The sequence below is a fragment of the Lutjanus erythropterus genome, chromosome 21 (assembly GCF_056507025.1).
Source record: "Lutjanus erythropterus isolate fLutEry1 chromosome 21, fLutEry1.hap2, whole genome shotgun sequence".
Lineage (NCBI taxonomy): Eukaryota > Metazoa > Chordata > Actinopteri > Lutjaniformes > Lutjanidae > Lutjanus > Lutjanus erythropterus.
The window spans coordinates 23,813,286-23,833,754 of NC_139337.1; the positions used below are offsets into that span (position 1 = coordinate 23,813,286).

A 20,469-nucleotide genomic window follows, 5' to 3' on the forward strand; every position below is an offset into this window, starting at 1 on the left:
AATCTGAGGGACTCACTTAAGCTTTACAGCCCTAGAAATAGTATTTGGTACAGCCTTAATTTGAACAACTTGAAGTTGCAGTCTACAGGCACACTCCCACTCGAAAAAAGAGTTCATGTCGCTTTGACTAAGTCCAGTGCAAATTATGTTGACTCGCATTACTTCCCACCCTCAAACTTATAACCAAATAGGAATACAGAATAAACAAATGTGAAATACATTACATTTAGTGGTGCTTAATTTTGGCCTTAGCTGTTTGAACTTGTCGTATTTTAACTCACTGATACAGCTTGTTATTCTGAACTGTCTCAGATGTCCTGTGCAAGGACATTTTTCTCGTCTGCAGGCAGTAAAAAAAATGCTGCAGATTGTTTCCATTTCAAAATGCCTGTTGGCCTCCTACAGTACTTGAAACTCTCTGATCCTCTTCAAGGTATAAAAATGCTTGAGCGGTGACTGTTTTTTCTTTTCTGGAGTGGGGGACAATAGGCAGGCATTATATAAGCAGCCAGGATTTAGTTTCCTCTTCAATCCCTCTTCACCCCAAAGACAGGTGCTGTCCTAGCTTCAGGCACAGCCGCTGCTGCTGGCTGCCGAAGCCTCTGACGACACAAAGACTGAGCGAGATAGAGATGGGCACACATCAACTGAGTGCAGCTGTTAGCTGTGTGAGACTGGAAGTGTTCCAGTGACTGCATGCACATAACTTAGCACAGTCATGCTGAAGTGTTGGACACTGCCAAACCCCGAGCGAAGTTAGTGTGGCCACTGGGCTGTGAAGAGCAGAGCGGGGAGGTAGAGACGTCTGCATGTTGAGAGACTCACGACGTGGCTGGGTGACTTCTAAACTGCTGCTGAGCTATTTCAGGCTTAAACACTCAGAGGCAGCAGAGGCGCAGCTATCAACATACACCACCGCCAAATCCCCATAGAGATCCACAAACAGGGCAGCTATCAGTGGTATACACAGCTACAGCAAGGTCAGTCTTTGCATTGCCAGGCTGCACAGGAGACTTGAGTGGGTGTCTTTGGGTGAGTTTCCGTCAAGTTTTGGATATATGCAGTTTTCGTTTGTAATGGTCACCTGTTTTGTCCTGGCTTGCACCACTTGAGTGTGTTTTATTTTTATGTGGAGGAATATGGCCTGCCTGTCTTAAACTTGAAGGAAGAGAAGAATAACAGGAAGCTGGAGGGAGAATTTCCGAGTCGTGGTAACGCTTTGTATAAAAGCTAGAAAAACTGGAGGCAGCGGGATGTTATTGTGCAAAAGAAATCTCATTAAATATTATTTTTAACTTGCATTTCTTTCAGCAGAAAAGACATGTTTTGACATGTACACGCAATGATTTGGATGCAGTACAGATTGCTCTATTTGACCACATTTAGCCAAAAACATGATTTAAAGGGATAGTTTGGATTATGTGATGTGAGGTTGCCTGAGGTGCTTATCAACAGTCAGTTTATAGATAGCAGTCGACACGCCCCCAATTTGGGAATGCAGAGGGGAGTACTAGCATGGAAACTAAGCAATGTGCTGCTGTGGAGAGGGTCAGCAGCAAAACATATTTAGCCACCTAAAAAAAACGCCACCAGAACAATAAATATCATACTTATAGAGTATTTTCATCACTTTACCTTGCTGTCAGGCAGCCTTTTCTGACAGGAAACGACCATTACATAAGCCAAATGTCACTTTCTCCAAACCAACCGGATGGGAAAAGTCAGCAGTTTTACATCACAGAACACAGGAGGTACTGTGTCATGACCACAGGCATGTTTTCAGGTCATCCCATTATTTTGAACACGATATGTCAACATCAGATGAATGTTCACTTGGACTCGAGGATGAACTGGTTACATTTTAGTGGTCAAAGGTCAAAGGTCACAGTGATGTCACTAAACACATTTTTGGCCAGAACTCAAGAATTCATACACTAAAAATTACACATAAACATCTAACAGGACAAAAAAAAAGACGAGGTAATAACGTTTTAGATCCAAAAGGTCAAAGGTTAGCTTTGCTGTGACATCATAGTGTTCAGCTCTTCATCAGTCCTCTGATCAACACCTGCTTCAGTTGAAATCTTGTGTCTGCTCGGGACAGCGTATGTGAGGGGGTCTTGTTAATGCTTTCAGATCTTAGCAGTTTGCATCTGGCAGTTGTGGTGGCATTGCAGAAGGTGCTTCACCTTCAAATAATCTGAACTATCCCTGTAAAGTGTGACAGAGACGCAAGAATGTGGCCAGTGTTTCTATTCTGTGCAGGTTATGCGATGACAAATAAGCATGTTGTGTGTTGCTCATGTCAAGAAAAAGTTGTCAGTCGACCTTACACACACGGAGTCACACCTCTTTATATAGCCCAGTTGACTTCAGTGGATAATGCTATTATCAGAACACTGTTGGGATTGAGGAAAGCCCCAGACTTTGAAGTGGACTTCAATTTTAGCTGCTTGCGGCTTTGACTGTGTTTCTTTTCCCCCCGCAAGACATGCATGTGACTCCTCCGTGAGCTCACATCCCTGGGGACAAACAATTATATCTCACACAGTCACACACACACACATACACACCGGCTCCTCCTGAGGTTGGGTATTTCTTTAGCCCCAAGGCTCATATATAAGCTGATGTGGAATGCAGTTCTTGATTATTTGGCGAACGGGTAAGCAACTTGTTTAGATCACAGGACTGTTCTTTGTTCGCTGCAAAACACAATTAATCTGGCAGCTTTTCTGACTTTAGGTGGGATTAATTGTGTAATAGTATTGATTCCTCCATGACATGACAAGTTTATTTTTCCACTGCCAAGTACACTAAGAACCTGTAGCATGCCAGGCTGTATTTAAAAAATTACCTTAAAACTGACATATTTTGCCAGCGCAAACATGTGAACTCCAACATTAGTTAAACCCAATATGACAAACATAAGACGCAGTGTGGAAATTTAAGCATCCATTATATCAAGAGTCACTATTGGTTAATAATTAAATATATGTTAGGCAACATGTCATTGCTTTCCCATTAATTTCATACAGAGTGCACACATATTCACAAATGAATAAACATCCTGTGCAAATTTGTAAACATGCCCAAAAACATGTGGTTAATGTGTATTAGTTTTATTTCCAACTTGAGCTGAAAAAGTTTTGACATCTACTGCATGCAGCCCCAGTAATTGTTGGCATTGCTTATTTCAGAATATCGATTATTTTTTCAAACTATTACAAATGCTCAGAAGCTTCCTGGCAACGTTTGCAAGATCCTTTCATGAGAAGTCAAGTTGCCCAATGTTCTAAAGAAAGCCAGTGCACAGTGACTCATTGCCTGTCTTTCAGTCTATTTGGAAGGAGGTTTATTTGCTTGCTTGTAAACAAGGCCTTTGTAGCGCTCCTTTTCATGCCACCCCTGGCATTTTGACGTTGAAAGCCTTTTCTTCACCAGCTGGTCACCTATTGTCTGTGTGTGGCAACATGAACTGATGTCACTCCTGCAGATTTACAAAGAGATGATGTACTTTTTCAGATTACGTACAGCATTGCCATATGGGAAACTGTTTGTAATCCTCTTGTGGTCAAAGGGCCACACAATGTTTTTGCATGTTTTGGCCCATTATTGCTGCCAAGAAGTTTTGAAGCATGTTATTTATGACATTTGAATGCTTTTTTGCGAAATGGAAATAAATATATCAATAACTATAACAGGGATTGTCTGTATCAGAAAAATGAACACTTTATCAACATCAGCATTATAAAAACTACCTAAAAACTGCTTTTTAGTTTGGCCAATTTCCCATCATCTAACTGGAAGGAGGCAGAATTTATGACCTATATTGCAGCCAGCCACCAGGGGGCAATCAAGATGTAGTGGCTTCACCTTTAGGGAGCAGTCATGTTGTCCATCCTCTATATAAAGTCAGTAGTCTAGTGCCACCATAAAGTTGACATTTGAGATTTTGAATGAAATGTCTCAACCACTATTGAAAGGATTACTATGATTTTTTTCCCCCACACATTCAGGACTTTAGATACTGTGCCAATAATGTCCATGTGTCCAATAATTTGGTTTATGATCAAATACCTGCAAAACTAATCATGTTCGCATTAGTCCCAGCTTGCTGTATTTAGAGAAAATTAGCAGGCTAACATGCTAAGCTAACATGGTGAATATCATAAACATTATACTCGCTAAATGTCAGCATTTTTGTCTTTTTATTTTAAGCATGTTAGCACACTGATCATAGCATATAGCTCAGTGGCACAGGGCCTAGGGTCGTAGTGCTAATATCGATGCTAACGTCAGTATGCCAAGTGCTACGTTTAGCAGGTATAATGTTTACCATACAGCCCACATTATGACTTATTTTAGCATGTTAGCATGCTAGTACAGCATCAAACAACTTTTAACATGTAGACTAGTAGTTCTCAATGGGCAGGCCTCTGAAATATTTTGCATGTCTGCCGACATGAAATACATAAATTACATTTTAATCACTGCATTTCAATACTTTCACTTTCAATAGCCTACATTTAATACACTACTTGGCTACTGCGTCAAACTGCACCCCCTAAGCATCTGTTTGGTTAGGAACAGAAACTTGTAGAAAGCTGCTAGTGGCACTTTGAGTGTATTATTTTGGTGAACAACTTGGAGTTTAGTGTGGAAGTGAGATGGAAAAACCACCATGGAAAAACCTGTCCTGTGCAGCCCTCATATGATGGTTCCCTAAATTGTCACTAATCAGGGCCCTTTTCCACCAAATTAGCTCTGATTCTCCGTTTAATATTCTTGGAACCTTGGTGCTATCCAGCCCACACCTCCACCAGTGTTGAGTGGAGCCGTTGTAATCAAGGATGCCATCAACAGATGGCGTTGCACAGTGCACATCAGCCTGTAGAATGTGACACTTTGGTCTCTGAGGAAAAACCTGCTGTTCGGCTTCTGAACCAATTTATTTTTGGTGGAAATGCTCAGAACGGTTCAAAATTGGGTGCTTGAGCTGGGACAGGGCCAGCTTCATCAAAACTCTCCGAACCCCTGATTATTGTAGACCTTCAGGGTCAGGATCCTCACAAGGGGTTGCATAATAACTGGTTTAGAGCTGCAACAATTAATTGATGAATCAATTATTAAATTAATCACCAACTACTTTGATAATCTCTAAATCGGTTTGAGTAATTAAAAAAAGTAATTTTTTCTGGTTCCTGGTTTCTTACTCCTCTCTGACAGTAAACTGAATATCTTTAGGATATGGACAAACAAGACATTTGATGATGTTATTTTGGACTTTGGGAAACACTGATCAATATTTTTCTCCATTTTACTGACCAAACAACTAATTGATTATTGAAGAAAATGATCAAAAGAATGAACGATAATAAATACTTGTTACAGAAACAACTGGAATTCTTCAACTGACAACATTGTGACATGAGTAATTAATTGATTAAATGAAACTGATTGATTCAATCAACTGATTGATCAACTGATTAATCAACAGTGGAAACAGTCGCTAGTTGCAGGCCTAAACTGGTTGTGAGATGATTCACAGAGGGGGGAAAGCAGAAAAATGTATTTCTGCTCCCAAATCTATGCTCATCTTTTTCAAATGTTTCTTTAATCCTTCTTTTTTTGTGAATTACTGGATAGTTGTTCTCCTTCAGGACTGTACAAATTATCCTAATAAAGTCCTGAAAAGCACCTTTGATGACGAGCTGCATGAAGACATTTCTTTTATTTTAGACGTCACAAGCCAAACAGATTGGGACTCTGGTTAGTCTAAAACAACAAAACCATTGTTATGGTTTGGTGAAGACTGATATTGATCATTGGGGTTGAATTTCCACCACAAGCTTGAGGTCGTGTGTGTGTGTGTGTGTGTGTGTGTGTGTGTGTGTGTGTGTGTCTGAGCAGCAGCCTCTGACTCAGTGTTGAATGGGTCCTGGAGTCACATGGCTACTTGTCAGCAGGCTGGAGGAGGAAACATAATCCTGAGGAGGAAGGCTGCTGCTATCAGTCCGTGCATGTTGGTCAGAGAGAGCACTCGGCTTCAGACGAGGGGCCGGACCTGCACACGATCGGCCGAGGCTCACGCTCCACATCTCTAACTCTCGCTCCTTTTGTCTCCCTATCTCTGTTTTCTCCCTCTGTTTGTTTTTGCGCTGCACTCTGACCAGAGCTCCCGGGTCTCTCTTCACGGCAGAGTTCAGAATTGCACTACAATGTCTGCGGTGGCTTCTCTGCTGTAAGCACACGAAGGTATGATATGATTATTGTGGATCTCTTTTTGTATTTCATCACCTATTGTCTTATTTGTCACAGACAATGCTTGTTGTTTTTGCTGTTTCATTTACTATCTATTTAATTCATTCATTATTTATGAGGGCTTGCTCTCAATTAGAGCTGCTATTTGTCAGGTCAAGTGTAATCAAACTTAACAAGACTCTTCCTGTTAGTGCCACACTTTCTTCATATCCAGTCGATGCGAGGAGAGAGTTGATCTGACTCAGACTTCAACCATGATGATCTGCAACCAAACAACTGTAAACACATCCTGCTTAGTTCCACAGGTTGCACACTAGAAAAAAAGAGGCTCAAACAAGCCACTAGAGTTTTAGGAGCACAAGCTTTTCCACTGTTATACAATAAATCCTAAATTAGAGCCTTTAAAAGGCATTTTATTGCAAGTGATGGCCCTATAAATGCTGTGGATGAATCAGAACTGACCGCACACAGCTACAAAAAATATATTGTTTGTCTTCTTAAATCACTGTTTGTTCGACCCGCTTCTGTTAATCACGCCTGTTTGTCTATATCAGATCTTGCATGTTTCTTAAACAGGTGATAACGCTGTTTATTCTGTGAAATTATAGCTGCGTTCAGATCGTCACAGCTTGTTACCGTGATAGATAAAACATTAAGGCCACCTCACGTCACTTGGAGCTATCGCAATCAGTGTTTCAGGGGAAAAAAAAAATGCCTTGAATATGCATCGCCTGCTAAATTGAAACAAATGAACACATACCATCTTGTTTTCTGTAACCTCAGTTCTCTAATGAAACCTTAAACCACTCCTTTCCTCCCTGTCATTGTCCTGCTTTTATAAGTACAGGCCTCTTTTGTCGGTTGAGGTTTGGACATTGTGATCAAGCTCCTATTTCTGAACAGGCATTTTTATTGGCAGCTTGTGCATTTTTTTATTGAACTGTTCTTTAATTATGCCCCTTTTTTTTTTGATAGTTTTGTAGATGAGCGTGCAGTCTGTGGCCGCCGCTCACGTGCCAAACTGGGCCCGGTCGGGGTGTCCTGGCTCAGATCAGCGGGTTAAGAGGCATGTGGGCTCGTGTCGTGAGTTCGAGTGAAGCTCATAACCTCTGTCCTGTCGTCTGACTGTCTCGCTCCTGTCCCGTAATGTCATTATGAGGAGGGACAGCAAAAGATTTTTAACCTATAGTCTATCTTTAACCCCAAAGGTCATATGAGATTACAGTAAAAAAGTGGAGCGAAAAACCTCCTGACAGTTGCTTCTCATACATTTTTGAGAGGGTCAATGTGCATTTTGTGCTGACTCATCACTCCCGTAGGCCCCTAATGCAGAACTCTGTGTCCCAGATTTCTGTACCTTGTCATCGTTCGCTGAAAAAAGTACAGGAGTTCAGTGGAATCAACTGAATGTAAATGTACATGTTTTATTCATTCATTCATTCAAAATTTTAATAATTACAAATTACCTCAAGTTGTCATTTCAAATTCAATCAATTTAAAAATTTAAAGCGTGCTGAAGACTAATTTTTTTTAAGTTAAAACAAATAGTTAATTTAAAGTGAGTGCATGAAAATTAAGAAAGAAATTATGAAAGACATTTAATAGACCGAATTCTGACCATTTTTCCTCACTTTTCATTCTGCAATGTGCTTTTATATTCCTAATAAAAAGGGACGAATGCTCTTCTCAGGAGAATTCAGAGAAGATCTGCGAAGATTAGTCAATCAAAAAGAAATTATTTGCCAACTATTTTGATAAAACGATTAACTAATTTTTTCAGTATATGATAATAAATGAAGAGTCTGAGCTGTTGGTCAGACAAATAAAGCAATTTAAAGATGTTGTCCTGGACTCTGGGAAATTATAATTGGCTTTTTTCACTTTTTTTTTTTTTTTTTTCATATTATAGACTAAACAATTAGTAGATGAATAAAAATAACTGGCAGATTAATCGAAAATAAAAATAATTAGTTAATTTCAGCTTATACAGATGGAGGAGGAGGGATGAGTCACAGATCTTCATAATGACAAATAAAAGCCTGATCTTGAGTTGTCACCTTCCTACAAAGGGACAGGATGACACAAATGTCAACACATTCCGATAAATTTCAGACTAGATCAATTTAAGTAAACCTGATAGAACCGGCACGAAGATAACAGCAAATGAAGTATTAGTTCCTCAGAATTATTGCTTGGTGGCTCAGAAACTGTAAATAACAGGTTACTCCCTATCAGCTGCCGAGTCAGTAAAACAGGAAGTGTAATGATTTTTGACAAACATGTGGTGGAGCCTCTGCTTGAGTCACCCTCTGAAGGAGTTGAGTGTATTTGGCTGATATTTTCATACCTTATAACTGAACTTTGTGACATCTGAGGCTCCTATGCTGGATACATTTACAGTAAGTTAAACAGAAACTGTGCTGTAGTTGGCCTTTTTGTCCTTGGTCAAAGGTAGCATCTTCACCACGTGATCCTGATCGTATACTCTGCTCTTAATGTCTTCTCTCTCTGTAGGAGGGACACATGAAGAAGACGGGCTAAGTTAACGTACAATGTCACAGGGTAGGCATTGAGACATTTTGTATTAACTCAGATTATCTTTGGAATATAGGTCCAGTTTGTGATTTTTCTGTCAACTCTGTCTGACATTGACATTATGGACATTAGAAAGAGTCCAAGAGAACCCTGTTTTTTTTTTTTCTATATATATTTTTATAAGTTTGCAACTCCTCCTGACAGGCGTCAGTCTGTAGCAGTCGCCTTCTTCCTGTTTTCATACTTACTTCCTCCCAGAGGATAGATTTCCCAAAGCCTTGCCTGCCCTCTTACACATTTGAGTGAGCTGTGAGTAAGTCTCGCATGGAAAAGCTTGGGAATGAAAAAAAAAAATAAAAAAATTCCACACTTTGCATCTTCTTTTAGGAACAATTTGCGAGTCAGTGGGCATCTGGATGTCTCTGGGAAGACATGATGAACTTCTTCCAGGGCTGACACGGAGCATCTTGCCCTCACTTCCTTGTGCACTGTCAACACTCATCTCTGTCCTTTTGGTCATTACATAAGAGGCAGCCAGTTCCTTTTTATTCAGTCTCCTGAAAGATTCCACCTGACTACAGACAAAAAAAACATGCAGATCACTGAGGAGCATTCTTTTTTAAAAGTCAAGACAGTTGCAGTTGGTATCATCGACTGTGTGCACGTGCACAAAACATGCAGGTTTTTGCCCTTATTCCAAATTATTTTCCTGCATAGATGTTCACATGGCTAATGAAAATGAATATTCCACTGATGTTCCTGTCGACATGCAGCCGTGCACGCTCCAATTATGGAAAATTGGAGCCGCTTGAGCCATTTTGCATTTTTGTGTCAAAAAAATATTTTTTTTCACAGTTTCCCTCTGTTTGACTGTGAACACAGCCTCCATCTTTGATTTGATTACCACCCTCTTGAAAAAGTCAGCATTTAGTGCCCATATTTAAAAATCACATGATACCCAAGTCTGCCATAATGTTTAAAAGTAGGTGTGTTTCTCCCTCTGACCAGAAATATGCGGCTTTCTATTGTGCATGTATCTCTACCACAGCCATGCAAACTGTTGACTGGTTGGTTTGGTTATAACAGGCAAGAAGCTGTGAACAGACGGGGGTAAAAAAAACTTACAGAGACGGATATTCTGAATGCACTGTAGTATTGGTTTATTTAACAGGGGCTGTTTTTGTCATCTGTAGTCCCTGGACAGATGAGTCACCCTAAACAAACAGAATATATCATTAAAATTACAAAGTTATTCATCATTTGTCATTTATACAAGGAGAGAGAACACTCGTGTTAATAGAAACAGCATTTAGGACACACTTACCATTTAAAACATGCAACACAAAGGCTCAGAAAACAACACATGCAAAGCATAAAAAATAATGTTAATGCAAACATCGACTCCACACAATCCCCCCACCCCTACACCTAAGTAGCTGCACCTGGCTTCTCTGTTTTGCTAGCCATGGTAACCAGCTACATCCGACTTCTACCATGGGCTGGGCATCTCCACTAATGATATGTATGGCGTTCCTCAGGTTTATGACATCATATACCCACCCTGACTGAATGGATTTTTTGAGACTACACTTGCTCACTGCAGTTTCAGAGTACTAAATGCTCAGTGTTTACTGCTTATTTCGCTCCTGATACATCTTGTAACACATGAAAAAGACCACATGGACGTGTTAGATAAAAATGTGATATTCTCCTTTAATTGAAAAAATGAATGACGCTTAATTTACGTTATACAAACAGAATATGCTGTGTACATCACCTGTTTAAAATTCAGTATATATTCTGAATAGCAGTGGGAAGTTATAGTGTATGTATAAATGTGGTCATTGTTTTCTCCTTCTGATCATTATTATCTGTATTATTGCAGACATGCCCTGAGGTAGATAAGCTGGTTCCCATGGTTTCTGCTCAGGATCCCAGGGTTCTGTAACTTTATCCCTGTGTAGCCGGTCCTGCCTCTTCCACAGTGGTGGGGGTCTAGGTTTACTGAGAAAGTAGCCTTCAAACACGCCCGATCTGCCTCCAATAGTCTCCTTTATCGCTGTGACTGTACTGGATTGCAACGTCTCAGTGTAGTCAAAGTTGTTATTATGAATGGACCAGCTGCTGGTATGTAATTAACATGTGGTGCAGTGATTACCATTGTGGCAGAGAAAACAAGGAGCGCTGCCAAAACGTTGTGCAGTCTGCTCAGTGACTCACTTTCAGATCCCTCTGGCAGGTGATGTCTTTGTTCGGTCCAGAGATACAAGCTCATGCCGTCTGCTAAGTACCAAGATTTTTATATTAGACTAAAACTATACCTACAAAACTTACTAAAATAAAAAAAAAGTATACACGAAATGTCTATTTTTAGTATTTTATTACGAGCAGGAGGAGAAATTGATGCTTATTGAGACTGGCAGAACCCTTAAATGGTTTCTGTATCCCGGCAGATTTTGTCATTTCACAGTCTGTGAGGGGGAGGAGCATTACGTGGCTCCACTTTATATCATGAGAAACACTGAAGTGGGGTTGCAGTCAAGTACTCGGTTCATGTGACTTGATGCCAGCAGTCAAATATACACTCATTATTTGTGTCATGATCCAAAATGGCAGCGCAGGGGGACGAGAGAAAAGTGTTGTTTTGGGGATTTTATTTCAGAAAATATTGTTTTTCTTAAGGATGATTTTGTTATGTTCCTGTTTTTTGGTGCAGATGTCGATACTGATGTTAGGGAGTAAAAAATTCTAATAAGAGAATATATTCATAAACACACATTTTTTTGCCATAATCCCTCAAAATTGATTAACACATGTGACAAAGATATGTATTGGAGGACAGTAAACATGCATATAAATCAAAATATATGTAGTTATTAAATCTGAATTAAGATAGAGGATCAAATATACACAGATAAAAGCCTATAAAGTTAACAAATATGAACAATCTGCATTATATTCTGTTAAAAAAAGTTTTAATTTAGAAGCATATCAGTCAACATATTTCCTCATACCAATATAGACCAGTATAGATGTATAGCCAATATCAGCCCGATAATATTGGTCACCCTCTAACTGAAAATAATCAATAAAAACTAAATTTAAACAAGCAAATCCACTCTGGAAACGAACTGAAACTAAACTGAATCGAAAACATAATTAAAAATACAAACTAATGAAAAATACAAAACTATAATAACTCTGCTAAATCCTTCTGCACTGTATTTAATCTCTTGTCATTGATGGTGCTTTAATGAAACATGTAGCCTCTGTACTTTGCTGTCAACAAGGTCATTGATATGATTGTGCTCAGGCATCAGGGAGGCTTATCGCTTCTTTGATATCTGCTGTCAGAGAGCCAGACGGGCTTTGGCAGAAAAATGATTTCTTATTACCGTGACACTGAAAAGTGAACCAAAAGAGGGCCCTCGTTGACTTGTAGAGTGAAGAAAAACCACTGTTCTGTTAGCAGTGCTGCAGGTTAGACCATTCCACTAAGAAGTCTGAAAGGTCGAAGCTGATGACGGCTATCTGGGTGCTTTGTATATTTAACAACTGTAAAATGAGTTTTATCGTTTGCACCAAACCGATTTAAATGTATCATGTTTAGCAATACATCCTCAGTGTTATTTGGACTACACTGACATATACATTATTATTAATTCATGCAAAAGTTGGTTCAGCTTTGAAGCCTTACAATATAGCTTAATTGTATTAAGAACTAGCCTGCCAGTAACCATTTTCTTGATCCAGGGGTCTATAAAAAAATCACATTTCCTGAAACGCAGCAGAGCCAGATAACACAGTCCAACACACCAAGTCTTACTTTGGCTGACTAACAGCCTGAAAACCAAAAATATTCACTTCCAACCATAGAGAACTAAGAAAACCAGCATATATTCACATTTGAGAAGCCAAAACCACTCATTTTGTGGAAGTTTTATAAGGCAAGGCAAGGCAAATTGATTGATAAAGCACAGTTCATACTGACTGGAAAGCCAGAGTGCTCAAGACTAAAGCACGAAACAACACCAAATGATAAAAACAATAAAATCAAGCAAGCAATAGCGATGAAAACACTAAAACAAACAAACAAATCAAATTTATTTAAAAGCTACTAACAAATCAAATTAATCAAAGTTGAAATATGGCCAAGTGCACTGTCCAAATCACACGAGCTGCAGAGCTGTGGTGCTACACAGATTAGCCAATCTACAAATCTTTTTTTTTTTTTGGCACAGACCGCAGCAAAAATCACTTCTACATCATTTTTATATTTTTTCAGTGAAAATAACATGCAAAAATAACCATTTCCTCTAAAATCATGTGATGCAGTATCTGTCAAGATGATTGCAAAATGATTCGTTCAACCCTGATTAAAAGCAATGGTAAACAGGAAGGTCTTTAGCTTGGATTTGAAAGTATTTAGCAGTGCCTATGTCTCAGATTTGTGCAGCATAGAAGCTAAAGGCAGTTTCACCATGTTTAATTTGGACTCTGGGAACAGCCAGTAATTGACCTGAGAAGTCTGCAAGGTTCATACTGGGTCATGAGATTTGAAAAGTATCTTGGACCTAGCCTGTTTAAAAATAGTTGCTGGTTAATCTTCTGTTGGTTGACTGCTCGATTATCAAGATCTATGTCTCTGTAGATGACATTTATGTGTTTTATTGTCCTCTTCATTAACATGTCGTGCAGTCTCTGCAAAGCTCCACTGATTGTGTTTGGATTCCTGTGGTTTTATGTCGTATAACGGAGACTCTAGAGTGACGAAGGTGGAGGTTAGCTGAGACGCGTGCCACCGCTTATCACAGGGTCCTCTGCACAGTAGCACTGTGTTATCTGGCCCTTATCTGGCTCTTAATGGTTAATGACCTTGAATGGCGGCGAGGAAGTGCTGCAGGGCTTTAAATCAAGAATCATAGAACGTGAAAAGAGTCGGATGGTCATTGTTTTTAAAAGCACGTTGGTGTATGTACCTCTACTACTTCTGCTATCGTTGCTCCTCGAGTCTAATATAATTTATGTCTGTTTCCACTCCGTCATAGAAACAACATTCAGTTTAGACCGTTTGTGTTTCTAAAGTGGGTTTGAGGGCTCAGAGGTACTTGAGGGACTTCCAGGAAATCCTGAAACTGTTGATTACTTAGTTAGACCATATGTCAGAGTACAGACAGTGTTAAGACAGTGATGCATGTTGCGTTCTGTTTTGTTGGCTTTGCGCTTGTGATTTGAAAAGCAAAAAAGTCAGCGCTTTATGAGGTCAAAGTGCTGACTTTTAGTTTTAATTTTAGGGTATTCATATCCACAAAGAAATTGTAGCACATTTTAGCCATGCTAGCAGCATGGATCTTGGTGACATTTGTCGCTTGACTGAACATTTTGGTCCAGACTAAAATATCTGTAACTACTGGGTGGATTACCATAACCATTTGTACAGAAATTCATGTATCCCAGAGCAGAGGTTCTCATTCTTTCAGCCAAGGAACCTGTAAAAGATAGAAAAAATTAAAAAATACACTGGGGAGCCCTCATGTATCCCTTGTAGAGGGAGCTGGTTTCCATCCTTAATAGTGTTTGACTGGTGAGAAGAAGATTTGTATTCATAGTTATAAAGAATTATAAATTATTAGAATATGAAAATTAAAATATTAGTAATTGAACTCTGAAGCCTTTTGTTATATATATGTTATGCCTGGGCGATATAGCTGAAAAATGTATCACATGAGTTAAGTTTCATATCGGCTGATGCTGATAATTATTGTTCATGTTGCTCATGACTGACAACATGCTGTGTGCTCCAAAGGGTGAAAGTGGCTTAGGTGGTAAAATAAGTTAACTGATTTATGGGTTTTGGTTGGGACGGTGTTGCTGCACAGTTTACACACAACTGTGCTCTGATAGTTGTCCATCTGTCCGTCCATCCCTTCTTATAAGGAGTCTGGTCACAGTGGCAGCAGGCTGAGCAGACATCCAGATCCCCAGCAGTACGTTCTAGCCAGTAGACATGTAATATATAGACGCCACATTGACCACTTTGGCTCGTTTTTGCAGTACGTCAATGTTGCCGCCAGATTGGCCTGTGAACACACACGTGAATGGGCAGCTGAAGTTTTTCTGCATAAAAAGCTCTACGTTTATATTTCACAGAGGATTTCAGTGAGTCGATTTTATATTCACGGTTCTATGATCCACATGTAGTAGGAAAAGAAAGTTGTTTCCTAACTATATGCACGTATGCATATATGTTGAACGTATGCATATATGTTGAACTACTGTCGATCCCCTGACTTTTCATCTACCACTATCACAGCAAAATGTTTTTTTATCTAATACTTTTATGACAAATTAAGTGAAAAACCAATTAAACTTCCATCGGCCCTAATTGTACTTTGTATTTAGTGTTAATTAGTAAATGTTACAAACCAGCTAAACTAATAGCGAATGTGATAAACATACTTGCATACATCAGCATGTAAGCATTATCATCGTGAGCATGTTAGCTTATGCACATTAGCATCAAACTGCTGTGTAGTACAGCTTCCCAGAGCTGCTAGCATGGCTGCAAACTCTTAAGTCTTGCTACAACTTGAGACACAGTAATTAGGCAACATAACATAATGCCCAGTTGGACAAAGGTCAGGTGACCTACTTGGACAGCCAAAAACAGGCCACTTTTCTGCCAAAACACAACCTGTGAGTTTTTGTCTACATGTTGAAGTATCATAAAACTGAAGGACAGTGTACTAAAATGCTGCACTGCTCATGGATAACTTCATTTTCGTTGTTTCATTTCATCTAAAGTGCTGAGATCAAGAGCCAAACAATGAAAAACACACCACCGTCATTACACTTTCTGACTGCACTTCATATTGCGGGATTACTGGCCCACAGCTACAGAATCTCAGTACCTTGTTTGCCTCATGTTATAAATTTAAAGCTTCATATGGACTAACCCTCAGATCTGTTTCTGTCTCAAGGTTATGCTGCCCAAAAGCTGTCTGAGTCCCAGTGAGAAAGAGAAGGGCTAAAGCCGCACCAATCCAAACCAGCTTTCCACAGCCTCTCCAGCAGCGACTCTTCCACCGTGGAGCCATGAGCAACCCCACCGCTCCCAAACAGATTACAGCTGCTGTGGCATCAGTTATTCACAGTGTAAGTCCGCACGACCACATACAGAAAAGCCTCAGTCTGTCCCGTCAGGTCAGGCTGCAGCGTAGACGGTCACATGATGAAACGCGTGAGGAAGAGTTGATGACCTGGTGACAAACCGGGTTAAATCAGGAGGAGGTGATGCTCACAATTAGCAGTTTATGTTATTGGAACGTTGTGTAAAAACAGACTGCAATGATTTGCAAATCATTTTCAACCAATTTTCAATCGAATACAGTGCAAAGACAAGATATTTAATGTTCAAACTAATAAACTTTTTTTTAGTAAACATATACTCATCTGAAATTGAAGCCTGTAACACATTCCAAAAAAGTTGTGACAAGGTCATCAGTAGACTGTGATTAGGTATGAAAGAGGCATCCACGAAAGGCTGAGTCGTTCACAAGCGTGGATGGGGCAAGGTTCACTACTGTGTAAAAACTGCATGGGCAAACAGTTCAACAGTTTAAGAACAACATTCTCAACACAAAACTGCAAGGAATTAAGGGATTTCAACATCTACAGTCCGTAATATCATTAAAAGATTCAGAGAATCCAAAGAAATCTCTGTATGTGAGGAGCAAGGCCAAAACCCTACACTGAATGCCTGTGACCTCTGACCCCTTCAGGCAGTACTGAATTAAAAATTGCATTTAAAACCCACATAATTGTATACTATGCTACATGTCTCAATAAACAGTTTATTGCTGCATCTACAAATGCAAGTTAAGACTTAAGACAGTTTTGGAGATCGTGGACAACATGACTTTCAGGCTAAAATGGAAAAGGACCATCCAGATTGTTACCAGCACTAACTTCCATAGCTAGCATATGTGATGGTATGGGAATGTGTTGGTGCCCTTGGCATCATAGCTAATTGTCACCTCTGTGAAGGCCCCATTATTGCTGAAAGGTCCATACAGGTTTTGGAGCAACATATGCTGCCATCTAGACACCATCTTTTTTAGGGTCAACCATATTCTGCATGTGTTTCAACCATTTGGCTTCGCAGTAAAAGATGAAAATGTGACAGGGACCCTGGACTGTTGAGCACCTGAAGTTGTATATCAAGCAACTTTCACTTTCAAAACTTCAAATTTATTGTCCTCAGTTCACAAGCACGTACTGAGTGTTGTCAAAAGAAAGGTGATGTATCACAGCGGTAACAGTCTGACTAAGCAGATGCACACTGTGGATGTAAGTCTGCCATTGCTTGCTTGGTTTCAGGTGGAAGGACATCCGCTATCGACGTTTTCAAAGTCACCGGAAAACATTTGAGCTGCAATCTACAGACTGAAAATGACAAAACAAACAAGCTAGCAGCTGCTACTTTTTCCTTTGCGGTGATTTAGCTATTTTGATACCAAAGCTTGCCCCCCGACGTGTAAAAGTTCTGCTGAAACAAGTCCTCCTCAACATTATTTTGCAGTGGCACTGTTGCTGCATCCTGGGCTTAACTCCGCCCAAGATGTTAGTGATTGGCTTAAACAAATGCAAACAAGACAGGGTACATTTCCCTAGTGCTGAGCACTGTGGAAAGAGGTCTGGCAAGCCCCTTTTTTGGAACATGTTGCATGCATCAAATTCAGAATTAAGTGTAAGGTTTATCAGTCTGAAAAATAAATATTTTGTCTTTTACACAGCGTCTCAACTTTTTTAGATTCTGGTTGTATGAGACTGTAGTTACTCAGCTCCTAACTTGCCTCAACTTTGATTCATATTTTCTCTGTGCTGGGTTTATGCTGCATCAGCTCCCTCAGTTGCTCCCTGGCATCGGAATGTGTATTTTGGACAGGGCTGTTCCCTTCAGAGCTATGTGTGTACAAATCTAGTCACATCCCAGGGCCAATTCCCTGGCAACATGCAGCATTTCTGATTGCAAAAATAAAAAATGTTCAGAATAGCTCAAAAACACTTAAGAGAGTTGTTGAGTTTCCCTTTTCATTAGAGGCCTGAAAAATGTTGACGGTTCCACAACTGAAACCGTTTCCTTCCTCTATTCTTTAAATCGATGGGTTGGCAGCGTTGGAAAGACTAAAATAATATTGCTGGCATATAATGAAAAACATAATTGCATGGCTGCTGGAGGGATTGATGTGATAAACATGCTGCCCCGAGGGGTCAGCGGCCAAAGAAAGCAGCATTCCTTAACTTAAGAGGCTCTCATCCAGGTCATCTCAGGATGATTTAGATGCTGCAGCAGAAAATATCCCAAGCTTAAAGGAAAAATCCACCCATGAATAGCCTCATGTTGTTAGATATCATCAGTTAGCAATGGCTCGAGAATTCCAGGAATTATTATTTTCAATTGCATTCCAGAAATTATAAGGATTGCATTTTTTTTTTTTTTACCGATTTACCCATATTTCTCAGCCTTTCATGTGTTCTTTGACTTGAGCTAAGGATTTCTACTTTACTAGAGTGACATTCAACAGCCAAAATTGAAGAGAGCTCTCTGTGCTGTGGGTTGAACATGTAGGTGAGTGGAAATAGTGGTGTTTATAGCTCAGTGGGAGCAAAAAAGAACAGACTTTCAGCACAGCTACAGTGGGACACTTCTGTTGACGGACTTCTGATGAGCTTTACCGTTTATTGGACTGATGAGAGATTATTTCAGACTCAGTTTTATGTCCAAGTAGGTTTAAAAGTACAAGGAATTATGCCTCGGTGTTTTGGTGCTATAAACCTAGTAAGAAAACAAACATAAAGAAATATAAAAAGCAAGGATCACAAGTCAAGAGGAAAGCAAAATATTATAAAAGAGCACATTCTTTAAACTTCTCTATAGACATGGTCATGGTGTTCTTTTACGTTATTCTTCACTGCAACACCAAAGTAGGAAATGCTTGATTCCCCTTAGCTTTGCATTTATGGTCAGCTGCTTCCCTTTTCCAGTTTTGCACAACTATGTGACCATGTCATGCCAACCCTTGTATGTACCTGCATGCAATCTGGAAGGGGGATCCTCGCTGAACATAAACATGAGTGCTGTCCAAGTTTGAAATCCAACTCCACTAGTTCAGGCACAGAATGCAGAGTATTTAGGAGGTGGAAGTGGACATATGACGCTGAACTACTCATCCATGAAGGATGTGGAGAGGGACTGGGAGGCCAGGGATACTGCTACTTCTCATATTTTCTTTTACCATTTGGATGGTTTATTTCTTTGATTCTTTGCCAAGATTTGTATAGTAATGTAATGGACAGTTAGTATTAAATTGTGTAATTTAGTAGTCCAACAAAATTAAATCAGCATCAGTTGAGTATAACACAAACAACTCCTGCAAATTTAATGGCTTTATACCAAATTCACAACACTTCAACTAAATATACTTAATATCTTAAATTAAGTGAGAAGTACAACATTTGAAGCACATTTTTGTCTTTCTGTAAACTATGTGAGGTTTCCAAGAACGCCCATGGCCTATTACACCCACACATTTGATTTCTGTTTCAGTTGCATGCATTGCACAAAACAGTCTTTACACAAGATAAAAGTTGTACTAGCTGTTGTAAAGATGACCCGGCAGAATATTATGTAAAGAGCCATTAGCTTTTTTTTACTGTATCTTTGAACTCCTTGAACTCAAACGCATAGAGTTGACTGACGCATTTTAAGATTTTCTTTAAGGTCCGCTCAGAATCAGTGAGTCTTTATTGCTATTTATAGCCCGTCAGACAGTCAACTGCCATAAAACTTAGTGAGATTGTGGACTGGAGTATGAGTTGGCACTTGCCAGCAGGGAGCCTGGTCACCAAGAAGCTCTCCGAAGATAAAAATGTTTGCTGTATGACAGTGCCTCAGCAGTTATTGGTTGTTCTATTGGGTCCAACTCCCATAGTTAATTATTATCTCCTGAACAATGTGTGTTTGTGTGCGTGTGTGGTCAGGGAGAGTTCAGATAATCCTGTTTGAATTTTTTAAGGGCTAACATTGTGAAACGAAGTAATGTCTTCTTCTTCCTACCCTGAAGATCAGCCCTGGTCATGTGACAGGGGCTAACTGAAATGGGAAACAGGTCGTCTTCCATAAAAGTGTCCGGTGCTTTTTACTTTTACTGTTGACTTTGGAAAAGCAAATACAGCTATCTTGTTGTATTTTGAGCCGCAGCAACACACCTCTGTGTAATTTGATGGACTACCTGTATGCACTTAAGGTGAGTTTGTTCAGTTTGAACACTGAGGACTCAACACGTGAGTCCAGCGCATGGTTTCCTCTCCATTTCTCTGTGTGTGATATTTAGTCTTCTTCTTATCATTCCAGATCATTACACATTATCCTAAATAGTGCAAATAGAGATTTTCTAAGCCTATATGTTGCTTACTTTGGTTCTTTGGGTAAATTTAACCTTTACACGAACTCTGCAGCTGGTTAATGTTCAGTCTTGTTCTTGTGCTTGTGAGATTCATTTTGCCCACAGCTCATTGACTGTTCTCAGGCATTAGAAATCCAGGGTAATAATTACTATGTAATGTCGTCTTAATGGGTCACTAGTTACAGATAGTCACCTCTCTAATGTC

The 20,469-nt window shown here is 39.6% G+C and overlaps 1 protein-coding gene across 5 annotated transcripts in view; it reads left to right on the top strand.

The window, feature by feature from the left end:
- Positions 1-847: 847 nt before the first annotated feature.
- The window catches only part of slc4a2b (solute carrier family 4 member 2b), a 46,539-nt gene continuing 26,917 nt past the window's right edge, over positions 848-20,469 (top strand). For 4 of the 5 annotated variants that reach the window (XM_084747535.1, XM_084747537.1, XM_084747538.1 and 1 more), the window contains exons 1-2: positions 6,006-6,255; positions 15,777-15,951. In XM_084747535.1, coding sequence (XP_084603661.1) covers positions 15,892-15,951 — 60 coding nt within the window. In that variant the 5' untranslated portion in view covers positions 6,006-6,255; positions 15,777-15,891. Of the gene's footprint in view, positions 1,033-6,005; positions 6,256-15,776; positions 15,952-20,469 lie in introns of those variants that run through there. The other variant, XM_084747536.1, reaches the window with a different exon arrangement.